This window comes from Chlorocebus sabaeus, chromosome 12 (assembly GCF_047675955.1).
Source record: "Chlorocebus sabaeus isolate Y175 chromosome 12, mChlSab1.0.hap1, whole genome shotgun sequence".
NCBI lineage: Eukaryota > Metazoa > Chordata > Mammalia > Primates > Cercopithecidae > Chlorocebus > Chlorocebus sabaeus.
Genome location: NC_132915.1, coordinates 82,853,960 through 82,864,501, shown reverse-complemented (window position 1 = coordinate 82,864,501; position 10,542 = coordinate 82,853,960). Strand labels below are relative to the sequence as shown.

The window sequence follows — 10,542 nt, the reverse complement described above, 5'->3', positions numbered from 1 at the left end:
TAAAGAAAGCATCTTTTATGGGTTTATTGGTCCTTTAAGTTAATTGAAGTAAAGAAACTTTAAATTTACAAGCTAATATTTATCAAGCAATACAAATTCTTTTGTTTACCTCAAAATGTAATACTAATTCCATAGTAAACAACAATTTTTTATACACAGATATATGAAAAAAGTGGACAAAAACCTCGTGCCAGCATCAAAAAGTCAACAAAAAAAGACTCTTTCCATTTTACAATCTCTGGTTTCCACAACAAAAAGAAGGGTGACATTCTCTTTAAAGTTTGGTAGCTTCATGAAACAAAGACTTCCATCTGTAAATAAATCACTTGCTCATCAACACACACTCTCAACCACTTTTTTTTTTCACAGCTTTTGTTTTGGCATAATGGCAGCATGGAGAGAAGGTAACATTTACATGGTGGACTTCATCAAAACCTCAGAAGGTTTTTATTTTAAAATTTTCAACGTAAAGAATGACTCTTAAAAATAAGAAATAACAGTCCATAATGTGGACATGTCCAAAGCCAAAGTTTTTAATCTCTTCTTTAACAGTTAAAATTCAAGTTAGAAAGTTTGCTGGCAGTTTATTTCACAGGAATATATCAGATGAACGTCATCTCTGAATGCACTCCTAACTCACAGCGATGAAGGGAACAGGCATACAGAAAACACAATGGACAGGGAATCCACCAGACAGGACCCAAACTTCAGGGGCCAAAAGCGCCGTTAAGAGATGCTGGTTTGTTATTGGATGAAGGCCCAGATGACAGAGCTACTGCTTCATCACACTGACTCACATTTCGGTTTGCAATCCACTTTCCTCTCTCCTCATTTCCACATGGAGGAAAAAAAGTGATTTTCCTTTCCTACTCCCAGTATCATTTCTGACTGAAGTGTTGGTCTAAGACTGTGAACAATCCTGTCCAACAGGGGTGTTGCTGGGTGTCACCTACTAGGACCAGCCTACAGAGAGCCCAGAACCACCTGATGCGGGGGTGCTGCTGCTGACAGAGAATATACAATTCTCCTCACCACTGGTACTAACACTAAAGGCTCTGCTAAAATGGACTAAATTATGTGAGTCAACATCATGTTTTCTGTTTTTGGCATTTCAACCCATGGAGAATTTCTATCTGAAACAAGCTGCTCTGAGGCTTGAAGATACCCCACCCGCCCCAGTATCTTCAAAAGCTGTTCTGCAGAATCAGGAGTAACATTTAATATTGCTGTCATCTATAGAATTCTTTGTTTCTACATGATTTGTCGCTGCCGATACTATATCCTCTAAAATCAATAGTATGCCAAAAGGCACTAATCTTTCACACTTTAAAAAAAAAAAAAAAAAAAAAAAGGTTTTGTGGTCCCTGTGTTTCCTTACATTATCAAAAATACTATTTGGCAAAAGCAGTACTTAGTTTTCCCCTCCCCAAAGCCAACCCTAGTGACGGCCCTCACTTTCTTGCTTGTTTCTTTAGGGGGCCTGAGGACCGACTATGTTAGATCTCCATATTATTGAAGCTGAACAACTGATGACATTTCTAAAACTCTTTCTACCCAGGACTTTTAAAACACTAGTTGAAGAAGAATAAGGCATATTAGTAGGTAAGGACAAATTCTCAAAAAAGTAGAGTTGGGCTTTTAACAGTCTGTGGCATTTTTTTAAATTCTGGATTTGTTGGTTTTCACGTGCTAAATACACAGAATGTTTATATAGGAGACAAATATCTTATTGGTTTGTTATTTTCTTCAAAGCACTTATTTACAGACTATCTATAGTAGTAAAAACTACCTGGAAAACATATTTTTCTGCCACATAGAAAGGGTTAGACAGTCATACTTGGGATGCATCTCAAATTTATGATGAAGAAAGAACAGACTAACCCCCTGCAACAGAGCCCCCACCCCAACCTTTCCAACACAGACAACTTACACACACTCTGATACATGTAACTGTGAGGAGACCAGGCATCCCTCAAACAAAAAGCTGACAATCTACAGGGTGGGTTGGTGAAAAATTGGATTCCTGGTTTATTCACTGAGTTGAAAAAATCACAAGGCAGAAGAGAACAATTCCAACACACCCAATGCAAGCTGTGAGGCTGGCCCAGGAGAGAACATTCTCCTCAAATTTACTGATAAATGCCTCCTGCCATCTGACAGAGAAGACATAAGAAATGAGGGTGTGTCCATCTGCTGCCATCTTGAAGGCTTTTGGAAGTGAGACAGGAAATCCAAACTCTCAACCTAAGTTTGTAAATGAAGGTGGCCAAAGCAGGGTTGCCCCAGCCCTATAATTGGATCACCCAGTTTCCACAGGTCCTTAAAGTAGGTGTCTGGGAAGGTGGAGTCCAGATTGGTGTGGCCTGTCCTGACCACAGGCAGCCCATCTTCTGAGAGGAATCACCCCTCAGTGCAACCAGCAACCCATCTGGCCACACTGGAACCCAGTTCTAACCCACCCCAAGACCCAAGCAGAAGAGGCCAACACAGGCCTTGGAGGTTGCTCTTGACTTCCCTCTTCCTCCTCTCTCACCAGCTCAAGATAGACTGTAAAGAATAACTGTCCCACAGTCCAACAAATGGTGTCAAAACAGAGCCCGATGCCTGTGATTTTAAAGCTAACAATGGCAGGACCAAGTCACACAAACTCTGGATGTTCCTTGGGCTGCCATCCCAAGAGAGAAATTCCACTTGCAGACTGCCACATGGTCATCGTGCCCTCCTTTAAAGCAGAACTTCCTGTCATTTGATCACAAAAGGCAGCCTCACACAAAGTGAGCAGCCGGTGTGCCTTCATTCAACGTCCCCATGTGGAGTGGTAACTGAGAAAACCATTCAAATCAACAACGTCTAGAACACACTCCGGGTGGGGCTGAAATCTGGCATGAAAACAGACTTAGCTTACAGTCACCATGATCTCCAGGTCATGCCGGTTTATTTCAGCTAACGAAAGGTGTCTGGCGAGTTGAAGGAACGACATGGTGAAATATGGAGCCAGTCATCTCCATAATCACACTTTAAGTTGAACAGGAATCATTATAAAACTTCTATTAAAGGATAAAACCCAACGCTAAGCCTGGTTGGGTGGTATGTTCCCTCCCCATTGAGGAGTAGTGGTTCCTTGCTCTGAGCAGAACAGCCTAGAATGTCCGTGTAGATCTACCACATTAGTAAGAAAAAGCAGTGCCCATGCTTGCTACAAATCACAAGGCTCTCTTAAACATCACTTGCATCTCTAAAATCTAACCAGTTCCTAGGACTCCTCTCTTCTGTCTTCCTCTGGATTTTTAACCCAGGCGAATGCAATCTATCACTTCCCAGGCCTGGGGCAGCTGCTAGGGAGGGCCTTGCATTCCACTGCCATGTATTCAAACCTCAAAACCTACGTCTGTCTGCTTGAGGTAAAGTAAAAAATACGAATAATAAATATTTAAGAGAGGAGTGGCGATCTCAGGACCACAATTTTGTGGAGCCAAGAAGGGTGGGGTGATGAAACCTCTACAAGGCAGTCTTTGGCACAGAAGCCTCCGTGTGACACTTCTAGGGAATATCTCCTGTGTGTTTGATCAAAACGAAGAGGCAAATGGTTGGGGCTGCTGGCCCTCAGAGGCCTGGGGGAGCCTGCTTCACCACCTACCATACCCTTCCTTCTGGGCCAGCTCCTCACCTCATGAAGCACCAGCCTGGAGGTTGGGAAGGAATCCTTTCTTCAGAAGGACTATTTCTCCCAGAAAATCTGTAATGTACACTGGACTTCCTGGCTTTGCCATCAATAACATGCCAGGAGGACAGAAAGTTTGCCTTGTTCCAGATCTTTCTGATGTCTCACAGCACAGGGCATCACATGGGGACCAAACAGAGCAAGACCAAATCCCACGGTCCCCGCCTCCCTTCAGAGGCAGCCATCTGCCTCTCACTAGGAGAGGGAGTGACCGTGTGCATCCCACGCCCCTTCCCACATCTCCCAGTGAGGAACCTGATGAATTTTTTTCAAGTGCTGCCTTCTTTCCCAACTAACCATTACACAGGAATGTTTCCGGGCTTTGGCAACTAGCAGACAGTCAGATTTCATTTTCCTGTAACTCCAGTTTTTTCCAAGCATTCATTACACTGCACATAAAGCATACCTTCCCCAAGGCAGAGCTTCCTATGTTCCCAAAGATGAGCATTTGCTGCTGGGCTGGTCTGGCATCTTCTGCCAAATATCAACAGAGGGCTGTCAACTTGCCATTAGACATACACCCTGATTCTCCCAGCACAGTGTCAGGTCAGACCCAGGCGTCCATACCCACGCCAACACGATGGCTTAGAGGTAGAATGAAGCACAGAATCACTCGGGGGTACATGGGTTGTTCTTACCCTTCCACATCAATGAGTCATTTCTAACTATACCAAACCGAAAATTCACATCAAAGGACTTGAGAATGGCACAAATAGGGTTTAACAGTACAGACAAGTACCAATTGATTTAAACATTATCATTTAAACTGCAACATTGTCAAACACAATGAAACAGAACCAAGCTGTCCTATGCTGTCCAGCTGTGGCATCAACAGCACCACAGCCTTGGCCGATGCGAGGATGACCTGCAGTTAAAAGTGGGCTTAAGTGACCTTGACATGCTGCCCGCTGACCAGTATTTCCAGGTGAACTTGCATCTGAAGCAGCATCTTAACACAGCTGTTTCATTAAAAACAAAACAAACAAACGAAAAAAACTACCGCTTATTTGAGGCTCAGATTCGTAGTTTTACAGGGATGAGCCACGGATGAAAGAACACAAACATGACATGTAGCTTCATTTCAGCAGGAAAAAAAAAAAAGGGTTGGAAGCTAGATCCTTGGTGACTGCTTTGTGATCTGAAAAGTAAACCTGGTCATCGTCTGAAATGTAGCCTGGAACCACAGTCAGCAGTCCCCAGGAATCTGGCTGCACACTGAGGAGACTTTAGCTTAGCTGGAAACAAAGGGCTCGCTGTTGTATTTGTCATTTTCAAGACCTCCAGGTACTGAGTTTCCTTCCTGACCAGGAAATGTTAAGGGTTAAAGCACTTTATGTAGAACATTCACACTGCGTTGATAAATTTCGACTGTATCATAACAACACGACATACCAGCCCCCTCACCAAAAGCTTGCCCAGACATTCAGTGGACACAGGAGGAAATATTAAAGTAGGTATTTTTGGTGAGGTAAAGGCAAATTGCACAAAGCTGACGCTGAGTGTGGAGCTTGGTATATGCCCACTGATCTCAACAATGGGGGAGCTACTCTGACTTCAAGACAATACATATTTCCTAACAGGTCTAATCCCTGCTCTGATGACAGTGAACAAGCAAAACACTGTAAGACTTTCACAGAAAAAAGAAAAAAAAAAGCATTTTTTTTTTTTCATTTTACAGAAGAAGTTTCCAATCGATTGCATTCTAGTGTCAGAAACAAGCTTGGGGAGCATTACCCTGAGCTTCCCAAAGGCATCGCAGGAGGACAAGGACGCTAGCTTGCTCACTCTCAAGCATGGACGCACACTGACACTGATTTAAATGTCCCTATGTGAAACAGAAACAGTAAGACTCATCACAAGCAGGCAGCAGGCCACACTCACAGCTACAGGTCATTGTACGTTAAGGACTTGCCAGGGAGGCACCAACGTCTCCTAGGCCAAGACGCGTCAATGCTCACAGAGGCCAATTCCAGAGGCGCCAGGTTTCCGCAGAAAGCAACAGCTGCCTTCTGTTCCTGCCTCCTCCTCATCCTTGAAAAGCAGGCCCCGGGTTCTCTCCCACAACAGACAACTCAGCTGTCCCTAAAGAGGAAATTGTCATGAAATGCCAGAGCGTCAGCTGCAGGTTGTCTTGTCCCTTGGTTTCAAATTTTCGTAGTGCTTCACTGAACAGGTGCCTTCATAACACAGAGGTATGCTGCTCTTGCTGAGAGACGATTCCAGCCTCACAGACTCCACCATGGAATAAATACTAATTGAAAACCACTGTGGGGTGAAAGGTGGGGGAGGGAAAAATACACAAAGGAGAGATGTTTCTGTGGTTGTTTTCCCAGCGCTGCATCTCTGGCACTGCAGGAACATTCCGGTATGGGGTGCCAGGCCCTGTGTAGGTAGAAGAGTCTCCGTCCCAAGAAGGAACTTACTTGGCCTCTTGTTTCTCCTGCAGTAGTGGAATAATCGACTCCCACGCCATGAGGCACTGGAACGACAACACACACACACACACACAGTATCAGCTTTGAGTTTCTGATTTTGGGTCAGCTTCTCAATTCTGCTCGGATCTACCCTTTCACTGTGGATCCCACTGGGTCACCTTTGTCTAACGATGCCTGCATGTATCCTCCATAACTATTACAAACAGGGAGGTAACAAGTGTTTGTTTGGAATGTGTCACCCCATCTTTATGAAAGACAGCAATATCTCTGCAAGGTTTAAATGCATTCATGCTGGTCTGTAAAGCTCATATCCAGTGAATGGAAATGGATTCGATGGAGGAAATTCTTTTCCTTTCAAAAAAGCAGAAAAGAGCCCAAGCAGGAAACCCCTGAAGAGGCCCTAGGACCTCGGCAGGGATGGAGACACTGCTCCAGGTGTGGGTGGCGCTTGTGCAGGATGGAAATCATAGTTGGAGCAGGCCAGCCACCTGCATCGGAGCAGGTGAAAGCCCACTCTTTCTCACCAACCTCAAGTTTGCTTGTTTGGGCCACACCTGAATTTCCCAAAAGGGAACAGGAAGAGGGAAGCCAGTGTTTATTGAGTTTTATTATGTCCAAACATGGTGACATACTTTACATTAGTTATCACCAGTCCTCACAGCTCCTCTATGAAGGAGAATTATTACTTGACACATACACACTGATTTCATGGATGGGGAAGACAAGACTCAGGTTAAATAACTGGCCCAGACACACAGCTTGTCCATAGCAGAGCTCATGATTCCCCCGCTGATGCTCTCTCCACTACACCAACCTCTTTTCATACCAGATCCTTGTGAAAGGCCAAGAACTCAGAACACTCTGGCATTGTCCTCTGAGAGCAGAAATGATTCTCCCTTTGGAAAGTCTCTTGCATAAAGAGGGCAGGTGAATCACATAAGGCTTTTAAGTAGCAGCCCAGGGTTGAAGGAGGACTTTGTACTGAGTCATTTAGGAAGGAGTTCTGAGGAGGTGGGAGGAGTTTTGGGGAAGTGGAGAGGGGTTCTGAGAAGGCAGGAGGGGTTTGGGGGAGGTGGGGAGAGGTTCTGAAGAGGTGGGGAGGAGTTCTGAGGGGATAGGAGAGGTTGTGAGGCGCAGGAGTTCTGAAGAGGTGGGAGGAATTGTGAGAAGGTAAAAGGAGTTCTGAGGAGCGGGCAGGAGGAGTTCTGAGGAGGGAAGAGGAATCCTGAGGAGGCAGGAGGAATTCTGAGGAGGTGGGAGGAGTTCTGAGGAAGGAGGAGTTGTTCTGAGGAGGGAGGAGGAATACTGAGGTAGGAGGAGTTCTGAGGGGGGAGGAGGAATTCTGAGGAGGTGGGAGGAGTTCTGAGGAGGGAGGAGGAATCTGAGGAGGCAGGAGAAATTCTGAGGTGAGAGGAGTTCTGAGGAGGGAGGAGGAGTTCTGAGGAGCGGGGAGGAGTTCTGAGGAAGGAGGAGGAATTCTGAGGAGGTAGGAGGAGTTTGGAGGAGGAGGGAGGAGGAATTCTGAGGAGGTGGGAGGAGTTCTGAGGAGAGAGGAGGAATCCTGAGGAGAGAGGAGGAATCCTGAGGAGGTAGCAGGAGTTCTGAGGAGGTGGGAGAATTCTGAAGAGGTGGGAGGAATTCTGAGGAGGTGGGAGGAGTTCTGAGGAGGTGAAAGGAGTTCTGAGGAGGGAGGAGGAATTCTGAAGAGGTGGGAGGAGTTCTGAGGAAGAAGGAAGAATGCTGAGGAGGTGGGAGTTCTGAGGAGTGAGAAGGAATTCTGAGGAGTGGGGAGGAGTTCTGAGGAGGTGAAAGGAGTTCTGAGGAGGGAGGAGGAATTCTGAAGAGGTGGCAGGAGTTCTGAGGAAGAAGGAAGAATGCTGAGGAGGTGGGAGTTCTGAGGAGTGAGAAGGAATTCTGAGGAGTGGGGAGGAATTCTGAGGGGGGGAGGAGGAATCCTGAGGTAGGAGGAGTTCTGAGAAGGGAGGAGGAATCCTAAGGTGGGAGAAGTTCTGAGGAGGGAGGAGGAATCCTAAGGTGGGAGAAGTTCTGAGGAGGGGGGAGGAGTTTTGAGGAGGTGGGAGGAATTCTGAGGAGGTGGGAGGAGTTCTGAGGAGGTGGGAGGAGTTCTGAGGAGGGAGGAGGAATTCTGAGGTGGGAGGAGTTCTGAGGAGGCAGAAGGAATTCTGAGAAGGTGAGAGGAGTTCTGAGGAGGGAGGAGGAGTTCTGATAAGGGGGAGGAGTTCTGAGGAGGTGGGACGAATTTTGAGGAGGTGGGAGGAATTCTGAGGAGATGGAAGGAATTCTGAGGAGGTGGCATAAGTTCTGAGGAGGGAGGAGGAGACAGGCATCCTAGGTCAAGCCAGAAAGAGGAGTGGTGAAATTGCTCCCTGATTCCTCCTTGGTGACTCTGAGGTTAGAGAGGAAGCTAAACTCAGAAGCCCACCTTATATACAGAAGATGGTCTGGGGTCTGTGGCATTCCAGGTCCTGCTCTCTCCCTAGGCCATCACTTCCGATCTGCAATGGACTTTGTATGTCAGCCATGAGAAACCAAGGCCATACCAGTTTTCTATTTGGTCCTCAAATGTACCAAACTCTTTCCTATCCCAGGGACCTTGCGTATGTTGTCTTCTTTACCTGGAATATATGTTCTCCAAGCCTCTGTCTCTGAGACTTGGATGAAATGTTATTTCCTCAGACTGGCCTTTCCTGCCCACTCCACCCGCCCCTCCCACCCTTAGTCTGCATTATGCCCCCTGGTATTTTCTCCCCCAGTTTCCCGTTCTTTCCCTTATCTCACTCTGAAGCTGTGGGCTCCTCTGATGAACACATACCCTCCCCACAGGGCAGGAATCCTGCTGTTTATCAATTTGGTACACATTGCTCCTTGCACACAGCAAGTGCACAAAAAGCATTTGTTAAATATGTATAGAAGCAGTACCAGGCCACAAGACGGTGGCCCTGCCTGTGATATAGTGGGAAGACAGATAAACATGTACTTAAGACCAGGGTTGGGTCCTCCCGGGACCAGGACTTTAGGAATGCTGGGATTAATTACCAAGGGGAGCGATGGAGACATTTGACATAGTTGGTTTTGTAGTAGCGGGAAGGCCGCTGAACAGCGGAGGGAAGGTGTGGGAGTTACGGAAAAAAGGAACTCTGGGTAACAGAATGCACTACTACACTCCAACCTGGGTAACAGAGTTTGTGACCCTGTCACAATATATATATACACACACACATACACACATAAACATATACACACACACATATGTATGTATGTATAGCGCGATATAGGGTCAAAAACTGTTACCCAGGTTGGAGTGCCGTAGTGCACAATCATGGCTCACTGTAGCCTTGAACTCCTGGCTCAAGCCATCCTCCCACCACAGCCTCTGGAGTAGCTGGAACTACAGGCATACGCCACCATGCCTGGCTCATTTTGTATCTTTTGTAGAGACAGAGTCCCACTACACTGCCTAGGCTGGTCTTGAACTCCTGGGCTCAAGTGATCCTCTCACCTCGGACTCTCAAAATGCTGGGATTACAGGCGTGAGCCACTGCACCTGGCCTCGCATTGGTTTGCTGGATATATGAATCAAGCAAACCTTGACTGAGGGGACTGGACTGTAGCCTGATAAATCTCCATGTGTGTGTAGTGTGGCGTGTGTGGGGGTTGTGTGTGGGGTGTGTGTGGGGGTGTGTGTGGGGTGTGTGTGGTGTGTGGGTGTGGTGTGTGGGTGTGGGGTGTATGTGTGGGGTGTGTGTGTATGTGGGGTGTATGTGTGGGGGGTGTGTGGGATGTGTGTGGGGGTGTGTGTGTGGTGTGTGTGGGGTATATGTGTGTGTGGTGTGTATGTGTGGGGGTGTGTTTGTGGGGTGTGATATGTGGGGGGGGTGTGTGTGTGTGTGCGGTGCTTAACCTGGGGTCCACACGTCAAGGGGATCCATGAGTAAAACTTTTTAATAGAATTGCTTTCCTTTGTAATCCTATATCCCTTTATTTTAGGTATTTAAAATCAACATTTTGAAGTCCATTTAAAAAACAAGTGAACAGTATTTTGATGAGGGATCTATAGGCTTCACCAGATGACCAAAGGGGTTCACTGCACAATCAAAGTGAAGGGCCCCTGTGTACAGAACCCCAACACAGAGTAAAATAACCCCAAAGCCTCCATTCGGTGGCAGCATGCCTGTGCTGAAAGGCTGTCTGGCTCTGGGAAGCAACCAGCGCAGGCCCAGAGAGCACGGAAGACCAGTGGGCTGCTTCCCCAGCCGCATGTGCAAGGGAAACCCCTGTGAGCACCCCCTCTGCTGCCAAACCCAGCACTGCAGCCACACGGCCGGGCAAGGGCATGAGGCAGGAGCCAAGACTAAGCAGCTAAAA

General features: G+C 46.8%; 1 protein-coding gene across 1 annotated transcript in view; it reads right to left on the bottom strand.

Moving 5' to 3' along the window:
- The window catches only part of SNX30 (sorting nexin family member 30), a 124,937-nt gene continuing 114,395 nt past the window's right edge, over positions 1-10,542 (bottom strand). Inside the window, 1 exon segment of the mRNA XM_007968393.3 lies at positions 1-6,200. Within this exon segment, the coding sequence (XP_007966584.1) occupies positions 6,141-6,200 (60 nt within the window). The 3' untranslated portion in view covers positions 1-6,140.